The 20,666-nt window shown below is 37.8% G+C and overlaps 1 protein-coding gene across 11 annotated transcripts in view; it reads right to left on the bottom strand.

The window, feature by feature from the left end:
* Positions 1-20,666, bottom strand: part of RBMS3 (RNA binding motif single stranded interacting protein 3) — a 708,023-nt gene that overhangs the window by 488,285 nt on the left and 199,072 nt on the right. For all 11 annotated transcript variants that reach the window (XM_040549120.1, XM_040549111.1, XM_040549115.1 and 8 more), the window contains one exon: positions 1,850-2,023. In XM_040549120.1, coding sequence (XP_040405054.1) covers positions 1,850-2,023 — 174 coding nt within the window. The remainder of the gene's footprint in view (positions 1-1,849; positions 2,024-20,666) is intronic.

Raw genomic sequence — 20,666 nt, 5'->3', positions numbered from 1 at the left:
GTAGCACCTTCTCTGATGAGCAGGAGCCAAGAAATGTGCTAAGTTTTCTAGCCTGTCATACCCAGGGACACTGAGGGCAGGATTAATTAAACACTTCAGTTATTTAACTTGTACTTCTTTACTTGGTTTTGGCTTTTCTCATCTGCACACAGATTTATGCAACTCTGGCTATTCTGAAACCTCTATTTAACAGTTACCATCTAAATCAACCTCCAGATTGAGGTAATATTTCCCGTGACTACATATTAAAGAGCTCGATAAAAACAAATATTGTACAGGTAAAGTGATCCCAGTTAAGTTACCACCAACTTTAGTCTAAACAAAGGAAAGAGGAACTGTGGAATTATCCTAAAAAAAGACTCCAGCATCTTGACGGACATTTTAATTTTTAAGGATATAAAGATGTCTCCATTTCTAAAACATCTTACAGGAAATATAGCATCCTTCTTGTATGCCCTCTTGTTTAGTAGAGTCAAAGCTTGACTCACGGAGCGGGTAGTGTTTATTTTAAATGATCAAAGTTAAGGAGCAGTTAATGACTTGAATACCCACAGTTATTTAAGTTAAATTAAGCTGTACAGGGACTCTTTCTGAGCCATCATTATAAACCAGGAAAATATCTGTGCCCTTCTGATGCCAAATACCTTTTTTCCCTTCACAACAGTTTTTATCATTTTCAATGACACCATAACGGAATTGAGCAAACAGCAGAGTCCATAGAGATGTTCAATTCACTCTGAGATCTCACCATCTCAGAAAAGAGATAAGACTTTACAAATTTATTCCCCTCCTTTATTTCAATTACCAAGTTAATGCTTCAGACAATTCCTAACCCAAACTTCTGGCCAAAAGTCTGTTGGCAGGTAAGATAGCAGACCTAAATCAAATCACACAGATCTTGCAATAAGATTGCATAGCACAATTTCCCCTCTGTAGTAAAAACTGCACTTTCACCTATTTTCTTACTAGAATTCACTGTAGGATGATGAAACTTCATTATATACACATGACAGGATGTTAAGATAGCATGTCCTTTAAGAAACTCTAACAATATCCAAAGCAAAGTTCAAATCCAAACATTAAAACAACAAAAAGCATAGAGTGGGAAAAAGGGAAGATTGCTTACACTAATGAGGTCTTCCCCAGATAACTCTCTCCAAGTCTTTCAAAAATAGAAACTAAAAGAACCAAAGGGTTCTACTATAAACAGTCTGCTACACAAATATGACAAAAACCACCACCAGCCTTCAGCTGTGGCCCTTTCATGGTTGTCAAAATAAAACACACACCAACAGTGAGATCCCCTCCTCCTTCGTTTTGGCCACCGGTTCATGCAAATGACAGAGGACCAATAGTTTTTGCCTAGCAACAAGACTGCATGTTCACTACTGATCATGTTCATGATAAGGTAGTGAATACTAACAAAGCTAATGATGAGAAGAGATGCCCTCCTTCGCTGACTCATCCGTACAATTTAAAATCTTCAAAACAAAGAATAATTCATTCATCTAGCAAACAGACTAGAAAGAGAAAAGAAGCCATCAATAATAGTTTTTTCGAGCTCGCATCCCTGATATTGAAATCAAGGCATACCAAGGTACTTTCATATAAGGAGAAGGCTTGCTAAATGTACAAAAATATAGGTATTTCTACTAAGCCATTAAATTTTCACATCTTTCTATGTCTTAGACTCATTCTAATATTTTCCAGGGTTGCAGTTAGTACATGGGAGCCATTCTGACTGCCATGGGACAGAAGGAGCACTGGCCGAGCATGCCCCTGAGTACCATCACCTCCCAGGGAGTCATACAGCTCATTCAGGTAACTGCAAAAAAGGTTAATTACTTACAGCAGGATGTCCAGCACAGTAGGTGTAGCTAGCATGGGACTGGTAGTGCAAGCTTGCTCTTGGGAAGGTGTATGTATTCCAAGCAGGTTGGCTGCTATTCCACTGGGAGCTAAAGCCAGGGCTCATGGTCACTCTCGATTTACTGTTTTGGTACGTTCTCACTGTGGAGCTGGACTATCAAAAAAGAAAGAAATGCAAAGTAAAAATAGCTTTTAGGGTAGAATATGAACAATGCAGCTACACAACTTCATTGCGCATATACATACTGCCACACAGTCTAGACCAATTTTGAATTATTCCTGTAACGAACTGGGAAAAGCAAAAATTTGGTTCCTTCAAATACACCAGTGAAACAGCCATGTTTCTCTAATGCCCAAAAGCAAGACTGAATGACTGTTAGACTTCAGGCTAGGATGTAAATCAAATAGACAATGCATAGGTAACAGCTATAAGGAGGTGTTCTGAAAATGCGTAGAAGGTGCCACGTTACGAGTTTCATAGTTGAAACTTCCATATTTATTAATTATAATGAGCTGAATATTGTCATTCATTGCACTGCTGATCTGGTGACTAGGATAGGCCAAACCTTTACAAAGCTACTTCTACATTGCAAATACGTAACCATCTAAAAAGTCTTTTAAATGTCACAATGTTTTTTTAATTTCTTAAATTGCAAAACAACAACAAAACACAAAATCTTATTTTATTTATTTTAAGTTAACTCAGTAACTTCAGTTGAAAGTGCCCCCAGACTATATGTGTCATCACTTGCGTTCTTAATGGCTTTCTCTATTGTTGCTTTAACTGAATTTTTCAGTTTCTAGCCCTCTTTTGTCAAAAAAAAAAAAAAGTTCCAATAGATACTTGTACTGATGGGGTGATTTATTAGTGCAGGAAAACAATCAATTATCAAAAAAGAAGCAGAAGATACATTCAAAGTGAATGCTCTTTAGAAGGTATTTAGGTTGGCCTTCAACAACAGGTAAATATGCTTTTTTCTCCATATTCCATTCTACATGTAGGTTTTGCTTCTTTGTTTTTTGCCTTGGTAAAAGTGTTCTCAATATCCCAAACAAATTTACACCAATTAATTGTAATTATTATAACCCCCAAACTGTTCTTTTTAAAGCATTAAATTCATCAAGGCCTTGGTAATATTACAGTGAAAGCTTTAGAAATACAAACACAAATAATATTTCTTAGAAATGCTTATAAATGTCCCTGTTAGTAAACTGATGCAATCGATTTCAAAAGCTATATTCAAGAATAACGCTTCGTTTATTTTTCTCTTCCTTTCAAAGACAACTATATGCAATATACGTAGCGTTAACCACATGTTAATACGGGCCACCATCAAACAAGGTGTGTTACGCAGCCCAAGACTATCCTTAGTCCAAAGTGCTTACAAGATAAATGAGGACTGGAGAGGAGGAAAGAAGAGAATCTGATGCAGAAGCAGAGAAAACAGCTTTACAAACACGACTTTCAGTTTCATTTCAGTGCTTCAGCTCAGTTTCTCTGGGTGAGGATTAGTGAAATGGAAGGAAAAGGAATGGAGGAAAGACATTCAAAAAGGGTTTAAGGACGCATGTGAGCTATAAAAATATATATCTTGTATAATCTTTCCTATTTTGATAACGTGTTTAGATGAGCTGGTTTTAGAAATTACTACAGTAGATGCCACATTGGCATCTGCTGAACATGCCACATTTATTTTGTTTAATTTTCAAAAGCTTAAGTACACAAAGTTTGCCTCAGTTATCAGCTGCTGTATAAACTTGAAGTTCAAGAAAAGGCCAAATGACTTCCTGCATGTGTTTATTTCCTGTACTGCCGATTAGGAAGTCTGAAAAGAGCAGTTTCCGCTCAACAGTTCTTAATATCTCGACAGATTCGCCTCCCGCCCCCACCCCTAAGCGAAGGATTCCTGCGGTGTGATTTCTAAAGATTTAACTTACGACTAGCTGAACACAAAGCATATGAATGAACACTAAAACCCACACTAAACTCTCATTAGTCACTGTGTGTGACAAGTGGTTACTTTGTTCTTACAAAAGGCTTTAGGAAAAAAAATCTGCCCCTACAGTTAAAGGGGCTTATTTGAAATAAATCTTTTTGTATGAATTTAAATCATGACATATCAAAGGAAAGAGGCTATGGCTGCAGCTAGAGAAAAACTGAAGGGTTTTAATTTTTTTTTTCTTTCTTTTTTTTTTCTTTTTTCTTTTATTTCTTCCCCTTTTACCCTCTTTTCCCCAAGGAGCAGAAACAGTATTTTCTTTCCTTTGACGTATTACTTATCTTTCAGATCACTCCTCAAAGACAAATCTCTCTTTCTAGGTCCTGGTAGACTTGCTTCTACATCAGAGATGAGGGCTAGGTTTTGTTTTGGACAGATCAAGCAGAGTTTTAGCCATAATGTACTTCTTCACGTACATTTCTCCCTTTTATAAACATCAGGTATTTGAGTGTTGCTGCTTATTAACTCCTCTTGAGCAGTTCATCCCGTGACGAATATTGTGTGCATATTGAGCTGCCGTACCCAGACAATAGCTCTGCTCCCTCCTATTATTTCTGATATGTCTGCATTGTATGAACCAGTGGAAATACCTCTCTGGATGATGGGATGTGAAGATGCATTGTCAGTTGTGGTGATTGTTAACTGGTTATTTTCCCCTTGCATGTGTGCTACAAAAAACCCATTCCTGTACCTAACCCCTGGGGCTGGAGCCATGGCTCAGCCCCTGGGGCGACATTCGAGGACAGAAAGGAACTCCACTGCTCCCTTTCTGCTCTCCCACCCCTCTCGCATCATACGGTGAACATATGAGGAGTCATCCCATGCCATGAAGCTTTGGGGACTGAAAGCACAGGGCCCTGCAGCCAGTGGAGGACCCCGTGCTGGAGGAGGTTTCCTGAAGGAACTGAGGCCCACAGAGAGGGCCTGAACAGTGTGAGAAGGAAGGAGTGCCAGGGAGGAGCTGCTGTTCCCTTGAGGAGCCCCTCGAGGAGCTAAGAGCGAAGGAGTGAAGTTGAGCCTGGGGAACAGGGGTGGGGAGGAAGCATTGTTTGAATTTGTCTTTGCTTCTCACTAATTGGCAACGGATTAAGTTAATTTTCCTCAAGTCGAGTCTGTTTTGTGTGACGGTAATTGGTGAGTGATCTTCCTGCCTTTATCTCGACCCAGGAGCTTTTCCTTCTTATTTTCTCCCTGGCTTGTTGAGGAGGGGGAGTGAAAGAGGGGGTGGGTGGGCATTTGGCAGCCAGCAAAGGTCAACCTGCCACAAATTGGCAAGTTTTGAGGTGCACAAGCTTTCATTCAGCATGTAAAAGTTCACCTATTACCCCCCAACTCTACTGGTTACTCCAACGAAAGATATCACCTCCCTGCATAATGCTACCTTATTTTTATCTCTTAGGTCATCAGTGTTACAGCACCTGGGACCACCTGCTCAACTTTTCTCAGAAAATTTCTGCAGAAAATTATCAGATTACAACAAAATGTAACTGTTGCCCTTCTTGTTACAACTTGCCAGAAACAACATATATTACAAAGCTGGGGAATAATTTTTTTTCCTCGAATAAGTCACTTGAATAAGTCCTTTCCTTGAATAAGTCACAAGTACTTTTATACTCTAAAAGTCTGATGCAACCTAAAATTGACATTGCTAAAATTGATATCTAAGTGTGTTTTAAAATATGACCCTGTTTCTTCTGTGCCTTAGTTTCTCAGGCTTATAAATATAGATAATCTTATTAAAATTTTAGGCTTTCTTTTCCCCATGTTTGAATAAGTTTTGAACTTTTTTGGACATAAGCATGAATGAAGTGCAAGGTATTATTAGTATTATTTCTATTTCTTCAGCTTAACTGCTTTCAGGTCTTAGTTCTTTTAATAGCTGATATGTGAAGTCTAACAGTGGAAAAAATAGAACATAGTATTTATTCGTGGAGCATTTTTATCTTTAAAGCACTGTGCAGATGTTAAACGGTGGCTAAATTTCTGACTGGTGTGATGTTTCCTACTTTTTAAGAAGTTTATAGTAGATGTAAGAACTAGCTGCCACTCCTTCCTATCTGCACGTGAATAAAGCACACCTTTCGATTAGGATGTTAAATAACATAAACAGTTCTGATGTAGACTTAGAAGTCTTTGGGTCTTCGCTCAAGATCTCTACTCTTTAGCAATACAGCAGCATCCTGCAGAAAACTGACAAGAAAAATACGTGCTAATTCTGAAATTCTACATCACTTCAAATGCAAGACTGACTGCATCTATAAAATATCCTTCTGCCAACTGTTCCAAAATGCCGTGATTATTAATGGCTTTGGCACTCCAAAAGATGTGAGAGGCTCAATTATTCACCTCTACATTATCTCTCTACTTGTACTACCTTAAAAAAAAAAAAAAGAAAAAAAAACAAGTGGGAATAAAGAGGTGTAAATAACATCTGAATTCAGCCTCCCACTACCTCATCTTTAAAAAGCAACTTACCAGAGCTATGATGTCATTTTCTTAGCCCACACAATTTGAGCTGTCTCCAGTCCCTTGGATTTTGATTACAGAATAGTTCTGTCTGTAACTGTACCTTTTTTTTTTTTCTTTCTTTTTTTGGTTTGGTTTTTGTGTGTTTGTTTTTTGGATTTATGTAAAATGATTACATGAGCTGGGCAAGGCCAAGTAAATAATCATCCTGGAGATGCTGCTTGCTTGGTCTCCTCATGCCTGTATTTGAATGAGACCATGATGCAAAGCACAGTCCTGCACTGTTAAAAGTTTGGATGCTTTACAAAACACTACTGTTCCCATAGAAATCAAAGTTTTCCTATAACCTGGAAGAGTCAGGAATGAAAAGAGCTGCCCTGGAACGTTATTGCATGCGCTAAAATGATGCATTTGTTTTCTTGCTCAGAGAAAATATGAAACTGGCAAACCAAATCTGAAGGTAGTTCATCACAAAACCCACCTGAGAGACCTTGAAGACTGTAGTAATTGCGAAACTGAAGACAATGAGTGTTTTTTTGCCTTTTTTTTTTAGTTTTCATAACAATTCAAAATGAAAGAAGGAAAAAAAAACAGTGAAGATATTTCAGAAAAATGTATTTTTTTTTTTAATTTTTTTTTTCAATAGCAGGAACGAATAGTTTTGTGCTGCTACTTTTCCAAACATAATCTTTCACTATTTCTTGCTAATCTTTAGCAGTCTAGAACCAGATTCCATCTGTTTCAGTAAGAACTAAGCTGTTAATACTTGGCCGCTACAAATTTTGAGTTTATCAAGTTTGTCTCATAACCTTTATGAAAAAGTTTCAGAGGCATGACCAAACTTTAAGAGAAACATTGTTTTTCCAGACATGGTATTGAAACTCAATACACTGTACCTGGAAAAACAGGATAAACTGAGAGAAATGGCATTCCACTGAAACCACAGAGAAATGATGAGGTTATATTTCATATCTCGGCATACATGCGTGGCTATTGCTCATCCATTGGATCCAAGAGCACCAAGCACTAGCCCACATCAGGCCAAAATGCACGGGGGCCCAGCCCAGCCTCCCCAGCTCACTTCTTGCCCCCCAGGGGCTTTCACTCAGCAGGCTCCCCACAGACAGGACCAAGGGGACTGAGGTCGGCTGGACACAACAGAGCAGCTGAATTCCTTTGAGATGGGGCCCAACAAAAACACTGAGTTTTAGGGATAGATCTCAAATTATCTAAATAACTCTCAAGGAATATATTCTAGAAAAATAAAAATAAAAAATCAGGCAGTCATTGTTATGTTTCCCCAGAGTTCTGTCTTGAAAACAAAATATATATGGTTTTCACACTTTCCTGGTTAGAGTTGCTGTCACTTGCAGTGACTCAACACTGTAATTCATGTTTTTCTTTTAACTGTTACTTGAATCCTAAGAGTATTTTTTCCTGTGCAAAGTATGAAACATTGCCCTTGAAGTTACAGAGATTGAGCAGGGGAGCTGAAAAAATATGAAGGCATCATGGTTCCACGAAGTGACCATGAAGAGCCTGGTTTTTGGCCACCATACCGTGCAGGTCACTGACAACAGGCAAAGAACTAGTGACAAGAGGCAGGCTACCAACAATTCAGATTAAAGAGTCTGGGTGCAACCAAAAGTTATTCAATGGTTCTCTAGGCTGGGCTATAGTCAACTTCTGCGCATGTGCACCTCCCGAAAAGCGTTGCCACCACTTGCATCTCCACAGGCAAGCTCAGTGCAAAGACAGAGTAAAAGGCACAAGAAATGCTGCTGTGCTTAAAACTGGCTTCTCCAGAATAGGAAAAGGATTTTCACATGCAGAAGAGAAACTTGTACTGGTTTTGTTATGCATTTTGTACACAGACGTGGAGAATGGGGACACTTACGCTCATGGGCTGCTCACTTGTAAGTCTTCCACAGAAGGAAATGTGAAGAGAAGCTCTCCAAAGGACATATTTTATTTTATTTTTGTCAGATTACTTGTAAAAGGTAAACTGGGAGTAAAAGGTACGTTGTTAGACAGAATTCATATTGAGTATCTTGACTCCAAGTTCCCACCTCATCCACTTTGAAAAGAATAAGGACATGGAAAATGTCAGTTTTCTCTGCTCAGATTATTATTTAATCAATCTACTGTGAGAAATTTAAGTCATAACAGCCTCAGAAGGACATCAAATGTGACCCTTTAATGGTTGGTCTTTAAGTAATTATTTTCTGAAAATAAAAAACACTAGCATCTTTTTTTTTTTTTTTTTTTTTTTTTACAACTCCAAGGTTACAATTTAAAGTAGAGAAGCATTATGTTAACCCAAGAAGAGCATGATCTGAGTGTTCGCAGTAAATTCCATCAAGAGCAAGTACTTATTAAGATGCAGTCACAGATGACCTGAACACACTGCACAGATCTGATTTCTAAAGAAGTCACACAGATGAACCAGTCACCCAATACAATATACTCCTATGAAAGCACACATCTATATGGAGTGCCTGGAGAAGATGATGTTTTTCCACCAGGAGATGGAGAACACACAAGTCACAGAGGCACATGGCTTGAAGGAGAGGATTTGTGCCAGACAAAATCTGATGATGAGCATTAATCTTCAGGTAAGTCTTTATTGCATACAAAACACACCATCTTAAGTCTCTTCGCAGATCTCTGGAGTAGTGTTTTTACAAGGTCTGAGAACTTTTTTGTCATGTATGACAACTGCCACTCTCAAAGTCATTTCTGCAAACTACTCAGCAATACTTGGGACTTGCACAATTCCCTAGGTAAAAGACAGGACACAAAAAGATGCTGCAAAAATTTAAGTACCATCTAGAAAATATTGTAACGTGTGATGACTACATTTCCTAGGATCGCATTCCCAGACACAGAGGGCTCTCATACCCATTTTTACCTACATTTTTCCTTTTTTTGTGGACCTATGCTCTGCTGACTGAAACACTAGTTCAGGAGCTTTACTGATTGATGACTGATTTTAGCACTTGCCTGTCTGCTAGATTGGGACTTTTTACAGACAGCTAACATCTTTTGTTAAACTCATTAGGTTTTGATAGCTCAGAGGGAAAAATAATTATTTCATTAACACTTGAATTCCTTCCCCTTTTATCGTACCCAAAGGTGTGTTTCACTATGTGCTGCAGTATCTTAACGTTTTTTTCTGATATATCTGTTTACTATATGTATATTGAATTATTCCCTGAACAATAAATCAACCCCTGTCTTGGATACAAAATGATTTTCCTCACACTAGGTCTGCAATGTACAAGTTTTTTTTAGACAATCCCAAGAGCAACACCTGGCTGACAATTTAAGCAAGTCTGCAATATTAACCAATGAAAGCAATCCAGACACACATACCAGGGAAGAAGGATGCTTATGAACAACCAAAAAATGTCCGTGGCACAACATCCTTTCTATAATCCTATCAAATGAGAAAAAGTCAGATTTCTTTCCTCAGCTACAATAGACAAGGCATTGATTCCAAATAGACATGCACATTACAGCTCTCTTAATCCACAAATGCTTACTTTACTGAATACACTGTGATTATGAAATGCATTTGGCCACTGGGAAGAATTCTATAAATCCTACAAAGCTACCCAATGTGCCACTCTGCCACTAACTCATGTGGATGGACCTGCATGCTTTTGCAAACCTCACTGCGGGATTAGGACATTTATCAAAGCTATGATTTCTTTCCTGCAATGTTGTATCTATTGTATACCAGGAGTTCTGCAGGTGCATGATTTATCCATCCTGTCATTAGCTACAAAACCCTGCAAACAGTTTTTATTTTGTGCTGGGGAAACAAACACTCCTCTCATAAATTGTTTTACTGCTGAATGGGGAACAGGCTCCTTCTCTCTTGACAATAAAACAGCTTGCTTTCTCTGACCAAGGAGTTATAATTTCCAGCATAACAATCTGAAGCTCAACAACATTTCTTATGGAATTAAGTAATATAGGAAAAAAATATTGCTTATGTTTTTTTCTATATCACATCTAAACTTTCATCGTGAGTTAAGCACCGACATATTTGATTGCTTGAGGGACATTACAGACAACACAGCCCCTGAAGATTCAGCTGAGGGAACGCAGGAGGAGGAAGCAAATGTCAAATAAATTGAATGAACAGAATTTTCTCTTAAAATGAAAACAAAAACTCGATATGAATTTTGTTACTGGGATCAACACTGGCCAAAGGTTTTGGTTTGGCAGAAAATGTTCAATGAATGCTTTAAAAAGCAAGGAAGCAAACTGGATATCCAGGAAATCCAGAAATGAAAAGCGATTTCTTACTCGGTGAAATCACAGTCAGATAAAAGACTACAGGCCTTTCACTCAAATTAAATATTCATAGAACCACATATATTGTATATGACATATTTGAATGTGAAAAAGCTAATATCCTCTGGCTTTTCCCGTACTCATCTAATCCATTAGAAAAGTAATAGACAGTCTAACCATTCCATGTCTTCAGTAGGAGATATGAAAAATAAAAGAGAAAGCAGAATGAACTACAAAGTGAAGAAGAAATAAGAAAAGATGTACCCAAGACCAGCTCTCAGGATACTCAAAATCAATTTCAACTGCCCCAGATACCTGTCGAGTATCAAATACAGAACAGAGGAACATGCACAAAGGGCTACAGATTTACCTAGAAAAGCCACTTCCTCTTCCCTTAAGCTTTGGGCACTCATGGGAGAAGGAGAGAGAGAGGTCATTAATTTATGAAAAGGGATGAGCCAATTTTAACTGCGAAGTTGACTATAACTGATCTGAATTCAGTGTAGCAAAGACTTGTTTTCCAGGATACGTGAAATTAAGTTTCATGAATTTTACCCTGCTGAGAAAAAATACCCCCAGCAGGTTACACAATGAGGGGCTTGAGGTGGAAGGCAGAGATCTTTTGAATCCTGTTGGATCAAATAAGAGAAGTCATGGAACTGCAAGAGAGGAAATCTAGCTGAGCTCCTTGAAGCCTGGCACGCAGAGCTGCACTTCTAGGAAAAACTGACAGCTAGGGGAATAACTCAGTACAGCTCAGCCTATGGGATTTTTCTGCCCCAGAGCCCAATGGTACGAAGAAGATTCAGATCCTTCCTGTTGAAGTTCAACATCATAAACCTGACAGGCAAAAGAAGGAGGGGGAGGGAGGCGGGGAAGGAAGCTCTGTTTTTGTGTTTCTTCCTGCTGTAACCACAGCATCCCTTCCTATCCCCAAAAGTTTGTTTGGGCTCTTAGGAGTTTGTCATCTCGATTTTAAAATGTAAGTACAGCAGTTATGCCCAGGCTGCAAGAACCAGACAAGAGACAAGGAGCAGAGACCGAGGACAAGAGAGGAGATGACCAGAAATCACAGCATGATGCTCTAAGGATAAACAGATGCTACCCTGTCTCATCTGTGTTTTCTGTTTAGTGTCTGAGCCTACTTCTCACAAGACAAGACATGGAATGAATGCAGATGGAGATTTCTGTCACATTATTCCCAATTGGTTTAAAACCTCTGCTTATCAAGTAAAATCCCTTGTAGAGCTGATGACTGCATTTATAAAACCTAAGGATGGATAGAATTTCCTACCACTCTATAAGGACACTGGTCTAAGAATGCTAGAGGTTTAACAGCATATTAAACTATTACAGTTACCACAGAAATTCCTTGAAAAAGTTATATTTTATATTTCATATTTTTTGTGTCAGTAGACAGAACTCCGCAGCCCAGTGCTCAGAATACAGATTTCAGGAAAATTTGCCATATAGCATATTCAGTTATATGTTGTATTTCCTGACACATATGGGTGTCACAACCTTATGATAGAAACAGGAAAAAACAGTAATATTAACAAGACTTGTACAGAGGCTTACCACAGTAGTTGCACTATTATCTACCAACACAGTCCTGAGTCACTCGTGGGAATACCTTTGAAGGCTGGTGAAAAATATTTTTATGGATACATTATTTGTTCAGTTTAAAACATATTTTTAAAGCTCCAAGAATCACATATATGTGGCTTCATTATTACTCAAGAGCAACTCTTAGTATGTAGTAAACTGTTACATAGACACTAAGACAGAAAATTCATGAGTATAGATCTAAAAGAAAGTAACCTTGCATATTATATTGGGGAAAAAAAAAAAAAAAAGGATGGCTTTACATCTATAGAGGAAAACAATGATTTGGAAAATAAAAAATCACCATTAGCTCTGAAAGAGACATCTTGAGTGATCCAAATTTTCCAAGCTCTTTCCCAGTCTCTGTAACGGGTATATTAATGCTTCCTCTTTCCTCTTTTGTACCCTTTGGGAGACGGAATGACATCTACTGTCCATTTAAACAGAAAGTCCTAAATCATCATCATTCTACCGGAACACAAATGGGCCACTACCCACCTACTGTTATCAAAGATGGTGTCTTGCACAGTTCAGCTTCCAAACAGTGAAAGCACACCCATAACTTGTTGTATCAGGCTTTAGTTCCACTGCATACATCTGAGTGTCTGAGAATCAGTGAATCTGCGGAAACTCCAGCAGGAAGAAAAACAGGGCAATAATAAAGGTGATACCCAATTAGGCTTCCCAAGCAAAACCACAACCATCTCCAGAAGGATTCTGAGGGATTCTGTCATTTTGCCACTCCACAGAAAGGAGGGGGGAAAAAAGAGAAAAAGTTTCATCCTTCTCTGATTGTCTTAAGGTTCTGCACATCCAGAAATCACTAAGAAACAAAAAAAAACAGTGGCAGAAAAATTGACAGTGCCTAAAAATTGAAAGCTAATGCCAAATGTAATAGTAAATCTGGAAACAGAAGAAATGAAACCCTCCAGCTAATTCAGTTTCAAGGTACTAAAAGAAATTTGGGTGGCAGAAAAAAATTAACCCCCAAATTGCAAATACCTGCAGTAACTTCCTAATGAGTTTTTCAACATTTTCCATTTACATAGGAAGTACGAAGGCTACTAAAATTGGGAATAAACACAGCAAAAGATAGGAAGGGTCTTACAGTAATTCACATACATACACCTAAGCATAATTAAGTGAAATAAAGAAAACAGGCAGAAAACAGAGGATATTTCCAATGACAGTTAAATCCGTTGGCAGCGTAAATTCTTAAGGAAGCTAATAGCAGAACCATGAATTAGGTGGATTTAGGAAAACTAAAGCACATACAAAAACAAAGATAAAGTAGATTTGGGGGGGACAAACAGCCGAGTAATAGAAAGAACTTTGCTCCACTTCATTTATCTATGTGTATTTACCTGGAAGGGGAGGGGACAAACGTGAATCTATTCTTTAATTCATAAAGACAAAAACTGGAAGTTGTTACAACTTTCTAATTGTTTCTGAAACTTTACATTTAAAAATAAATACCTAGAAACATTGACTTAAGGAGAAAAGTTAATTTGTATATATATTAAACTGCTTTTTTGATTTTTGCTTTATGTAACATGGATGAAGGGCACAGAAAAAAATATGGTATTCTATAGCTTAAGTACGGAAGAAAACTTTATCAGATATTCCAAAAGCTAAGTACATGTTCCCACCCCTCTAATTTTAGAAACGTTTTGTAGACTCTCATTATACCCCAATTGTTTGCAGATGTTGTTGTACAAGTGAAGAGTCAGAGATGAAGTGTTCAAATATTTGATGTCATTGTCAACCTGTTAACAAAATTAAATTTATTAAAAAAAAAAAGACACTGAATAGATGCTAACACCACCAATTGGTTACCATTTTTTTTTACAGCTCTCTTTCGTTCTGGCCATGATACAGACAAATACATATTTCCTAAGTATACCTACTACCTAACAGGAATCACTAAATTAGATCAAAATAATAGAAGATGCATAGATATTTATTTTTTTTTTTACCATTGCCTAAATACCTGATTTGAGCCAGAAGCATTAATTCATAACAAACTCTCAAGAGAAATTATTAGTTAATGCAAAAAAAATTTTTATTTAAAAAAAAATAAGAAACTGAACCTTTTACTGTAAAAAATAAAGTTTTTTATTTAAAAAAAAAGTAAAATAAAGTTTTTATTTTATCCCCAAATTTAAGAAGAAATACACAGAAGAAATAGTTGTTATAAATATTGACTTAAGGTAAATTCTATGTAATTGTGAGCTCATGGATCAAATCTAGCTGATCAAAGGACAGCAAACTTGTTAGATGAAGTAGCAGATATGCTGTTTATTTGTTTCTTTAACATCAGAATCATACAGTTTGACAAGACTGATAAAAATTCATCTGTGAAAACTGGAAAACTGTAGGAAGTACCATTCAAGAGCTAGATTTCAATTTTGTTCTAGATGCTAAGGTCCCTTTGCATCGAGCTCCTTATGCATATGTGTAACTGTAAGCACACAAGGAATTCTACTGAAGCCCAGAAGATTCTTTATATTACTAGAATTATACACAGATCTTCATTTATAAGGCTTAAATGTCTAACAGAAATCATCCTGTGCTGAAGAAAAAAAAAAAAAGTATTTCTTTGCAAGAACAAAAAGATGGAGACTTAGATAGGAAAGGGGGGGGATTTTGTTGTTTGTTTTAAAAGGATATAAATCTTCATGATGCAGGCTATAAAAGAAGGCTAGGAAGATTAATACTCTCTGGGCAGCATATTCCACTCTTATTATCTACAGGATACCTTGCACCTTGTTCTGAAGCATTTAGCAATGGCTCATGGAACAAGGGATGTTTAATGGTCTGATATGGCCTTGCTGCATCGATCACTGTGATACAGCAATCAAAACCAGAGGATGCATATGGCCCTGTTTGATCTTTACAAGAGAATTCCACTATGCTAATCTCTAAAACACAGTCAGATTATTCATTTCTCTCCCTTGTGTATTTTCTTACTTAAAAATAAATAAATCAATCAATACAGTCATCATGCAAATTTTCTGATTTTCAGGGAAGTTGATAAATAGTGCTTGTATGCACATACCTCTGTGGGTATCAGTGTTGCAAATTGTCAGGAGCCCTGTTGACCTCTTTCTTTTAATAAACTCATTTAAAAGAAAAAAAAAAAAAAAGCACATACACATTCATTATGTCCCCTACTTCCTGGAGAAAATATTGGTGCAGCTGAGGTCTAGAGACAGAATATTCTTCTACACAAGCATTCTTCTAATTTTACTCACTTTCTATTAGAGCTAAAATGTTCAAAAGATGATCCACTGTATCTTTTTTTTTTTTTTTTTAAATCCACATTTTTGCATGAAAAGGGATGACAATGCATAAGAAATAGTTGTGTAATTTGAACTGGAACGCTTATTTTTGCCTCTGAAAATTCAATAATTTGCAGGCAAAGTAAATTTAAGTAGGCAAACTGCATCTAGATGTAAAATTATGACCGAATTCAGGTCATTCCTTAAAATCTTGGATATTTCAGTGAACCTGCGTCTCCCTCCATTCCTCTTTTCACTCATTTGCACACACTTTTGTGAAGCCTTTTTCACTTCTCTTTATTCAGATGTTGTTAACAATTTGAAGTTAGGTCAATTCATGAAGAATTCCCACCTAAAAATTTATATCCTTATAATTGGTCTTTCAGGAAACAAATAACAGTTTAAAGTACAAGATTAAACTGGTTGTAAAACAGTTTGAGGTTTATAACAGCCAACAAAGCTTCAGTACCCAAATGTCCAACATTAATGAACCTACTTTTATTAATTGTCTCCAGCAAGGAGCACAGACATCCCAACTGATTTTAAGAGCTGCTATAAACCTTTTTTTTTTGATGTTCAGGATTGACAAAGTGAGTTATGCTGAGACAGTGAGATAGCCATAGATTTATAATATTCTTGAGAAGAAAGATTGTGGACCTTTTTTTTTTTTTTTTTTCCTCTACTAAAACTTGAATATATGGATTATAGGGTAGTTTCCCTACGGCTCATTTAGCATTTGTGTGCTTATTATTAAAAAAATAAAGCAAAACAGTCACAAGATTCGCCAGGTTGGAAGGGTGAGGAAAGTTAACAAAGGAACGTGAATTCATGCTAAAGTCACAAATTGAGCAGCATCACTGTGAAAAGTTTCAAAGCGAAAGCCATGTACAATGCCCAGTTACATGCTTTATTGTCACTACAAAATCCATACATGCTGCTGTTCACTCTGAAAGATGTTCTTCTGAGCACAGACTATTAGCATCTTACCTTAATCTTGTGCTCCCTTAGAAAAAGACCTCTTACCGTAATTTTGCAAACAGAAACACCGAGGGGTAGCCCTCCTTCCACTTAAATAATTGACAACTTTACCAATGAGTGCACAATCAAGTGTTTTCCTTCTTCCGATTACAATTTAGAGCCTAAAAAGAACGTTTGTCAGCATTTTTTTTTCAAATATCAATGAAGAAACAGGTGATGATGTGAAAAAAATACATTAAAAATAATAATAAAACAAACAAACAAAAAAAACCACTAGACTAAACCTACGTGAAATTTCAAAAATTACAGAAAAAGAGTTGGGAACACTTCTGCTGGAATATTGTTATATACAGATTTAAAGAGTGAAGCATCGTTCGTGCTAAATAATATCAACAAATAACCTTAAGCAATTCTCAAGAGCTATAAAATCATGGGACTCTCCATTTAACGTTAACTATTCAATAGATAAAATAGATAAAATACTTTATAGGCCAAAATGAAAACCAGTAAGTTTCTTCTATTGAATATTCCCTAAAGGTTATAAAATGACCAAGTTGGTCTGGGTGTCCATTCTCAATAATACACAAGTTTATTTATTATATCATAGAAATGAATCATACAATATCCCAAGTTAGAAGGCACCCCCAAGGATCATCAAGTCCAACTCCTGGGTCCCCAAAGGAACACCCAAAAATCAGACCATGTGTCTGAGAGCACTGTCCAAACACTTCTTGAACTCCGGCAGGCTCAGTGTTGTGACCCCTTCCCTGGGCAGCCTGTCCCAGTGCCTGACCACCCTCTCAATGAAGAAGCTTTTCTTGATACCCACCCTGAACTGCCCGTCACAGCTTTAAGCTGTTTCCTCGCGTCCTAGTACCCCCAAATGGTACCCCAAACAAAGGAGAAACAGAGGAGAGCTCAGTAGATCTACTTTTTCTCCTGAGGGTGTGCAATGAAGCATCAGTCCGACACAAGCAGATGTGAAATCAATTCTTTTTGCCCGTTATATCTGTGCAGGAAAGTTGTAGCTGGAGAACACAGTTCAATTGCTAAATTAATATTCACACTGTAGTTCCACATTTCTCCCCCAGAAGGAAAAAGGTCAGACCATGTGGAGACAGATTTGGGGTAGCAGGGGGAAGCCAATAATGGAAAGGAAAGCTAGGAGAGCTGTAGCCATGTTATGTAGTGCAGAGAGTGGAAAGATCACACAATGAAGCATTTTGACTTCTTGCCAGGTATACCCTGTGAAATGAATTTGAAAATAAAGTTTTAAGTTACAAACGGCTTTTCCAAGCCTTTGCTGGCATGAGCACTATTGCAGAAAAGCTGTGACACCAGCAATCAGGGATAGAAGAAGCAGAGCTATTAAGGGAAATTTGTAGAGCAGAACTTAAAATATCTAAATATTTCTCATAAATATTCCCTGAATGAAGAAATTGATATTGCTTTGGCTCTGTTTGCCTTCTGGATATTAGGGGGGAAAATATTCATAGACATTAGTTCATAACTTCTATAAACATAATACTAATTCATGTCTAAAGGCAGGACAAACACAGAGGCTAAGGATGGAATTTTTAAGAAAATATATAGCTTGTGGTATGCCAGCAACACAGTCCTTTGAATTTTGTTTGTCCTGTCTGTCCAAGCAAAACGCATTGTGAGCATCTAACCAAAGCTCCTTGAATCCCTAGCTTAATGTTTGCAAACAAGGCAGATCAAGAAGTATATGCTGAAAGACTTAACTTGATGAAGAGAAAGCATAAACATTTAATGAGTCGCAAATATAGCAAATTACTTCAGTCCAGTCTTAAATGATTCTTATCCCATATTAGTACTTATCATTCACAGAAAAAATTCCAAGCTAATCATTAACATTTCAAAAACAACATTTCACATCTGCACTGCCAACACCACCAGAAGCCACTACTGCAGTGAAAAGCGTCAAGGATTTTTTTCCAGAAAACCTTGAAAACTGTTAAAGAAAAGATGTATCGAATAAATTAATTCCTGGTACTTAATAGAAAATGATGTTTGTCCTAAATACATATCAGTCACCAACTAATGAACCTATTTTAAAGTAGGGCAGAAAAAGTTCTCCAGTTGCAAACACCAGACTCCGGTGTCAAAAATGATTTGGTATCCTTTAACTACCAACAGAGCATGCAGAAGATACTAAACATGAATGCAAATAACTGGGGTGGCTCCTGGTTCCATGGGGCCAAGGAAAAATTTCCATTGGTAAAGTTTCAGGAAGGATTTATGAAAAAGAAAAAAAAATACCTCCCTGACGTTCAGTACCCATGTAATGGCTCTACCAAGCTGCTTGTCGCTGTCCTCACCTCTTCAGTCAGGTCTTCTAGGATAAAGAAGGAGAAAAGATGTCCACGCTGTGCTCTGGCCATTGCCAGCCACAAGAACAAGTCAGATGCTCTCTGTTAACATGAGGTTAAACCCACATAGCTCCTGTTTGCTGCAGGAACTATATCAGCTTTTAGTAAATCTCACAGAACACAGACTTTGCCTTTTCCTTCTCCTGCTGGGTCGAGCTAAGGATTGAGCCCCATAACTGAATTTTGAGTATCCTTAAAGTTTGTGGATCACAAATTGTAACAGATGTCCCTGCTGTGCAGGGAGTTTTGCTTAAAGGTCCATCTGCCTGCAGACTGAAATCTGGGATTCTTTGTTCACATCCTTTAGAACTAGATCTTTCAGACCAGTCACTGTAAAAATACGGGAATTTTTCTGATGTTTAAAGAAGATCAATATGTTGCATATGTTCCTCCCTCTAAAAAGAGAGGTATCTGAGACCATCTCAAGGTTTGGCAGGACACAACCTTATTTGCGTTCCAGAGTCGGCTACTTACTGCAGGAAGGGATTTGTTATATGCACCTATAGCTTTTTTTCTTTAAAGCCTATATATCAGACTGCAGTGCTCCCCACTTCTGGGAGCATGGGAGGGATGAAACTACCCCTGCACCTGTAGATGTGGCACAGGGCACAGGTGGCAGAACAGGCTCCAGACTACGGTCATTTAGAAGAGAAAGCACAGAGACTGGAGCACTGCTATATTTAGTAAAATGATTTAGGTACGTTTCTGAAATCGGAGCAGAAGACAGGACAATGAAATGACAGATGAAATCAGAATGGAAGAGGAGGGAGAGACTATGAAGGAATGAAAAGTGGGAGATAGGACAGGAAAATAACAGAAAGGGGACAAATGAAAAGAGAGAGAAAAATATTTACTATGCAATTAGATTTCATGCGGGGAAGCACTCAATTCCTTCCTCTCTGCAGCTTACAATACCACTTTTCAGAAGAAATTCTCCACACTCCCCTCAGCATATGAAGGGGAGGGTGGATGGGGGGAAGGGCTTCTTCAGCCCTGCTCAGACTTCATTGCTCTTTCCCAGGTTCTTCTGCTAGATCACTACATTTTGGGTTTGGGATGAGAAACTTGCAGGATGGAATGGGATACTTGTACTTGAACATAGATGACCCCAACCCTAGGGGCCTTCTGAGCAGACATTCATGATACCCTATGGAGAAGATTCTCCAGCTTCCTTCCTTAGCTCATTTTCAGCACAGCAGCTCAATGTTTCTTTACAGAAGTAGCACCTTGCTGTCCGTGCTCTCCCATCATCACCACCTTCCAGTGGATCAACTTTCCCTCTGCTCATCTTGTAATACCATGACGATATCTTCTCATGAAAGAATTAGTTATCATTTTTGCTGTATATCTCCTAGCAACAAGCAGGCAGGCCCACAAGCTTGAGATAGGAGTCTAGGGCCAGCCTAGAATTTGTTTTAGTTTTCTAAACAGTCTCAAGTGTTGTCTACACTTAGGTCAGAGCTTTCTAAAAAAAGACCTTATTGCCCTTCCTTTGACTTCTCTACTAAATCATACATAACCTCTGCTTTGTAGCCAGCTTCCTTCCTCCTGGATCGGGTCCTGCATATGCAATCAAGTCTAACACAAGCATGCCTCTCCATTTCTCTCCTGCGTCCAAGCTGAGTGAAGAATGACACGCATCTAGATACGTAGCAGTGAATAATACTCCAATTTCATAAAATTAACTGGAATTCAAAGGTTATGACAATGTCCCTTTACATAAGCCTTTACTTGAAGCTGCTTGCAAACGTTCTTGTTTCTTCAATTCT

Source organism: Cygnus olor, chromosome 2 (assembly GCF_009769625.2).
Source record: "Cygnus olor isolate bCygOlo1 chromosome 2, bCygOlo1.pri.v2, whole genome shotgun sequence".
NCBI lineage: Eukaryota > Metazoa > Chordata > Aves > Anseriformes > Anatidae > Cygnus > Cygnus olor.
Note: the sequence above shows the minus strand (reverse complement) of the source record. Positions and strands in the feature narration are given on the sequence as shown.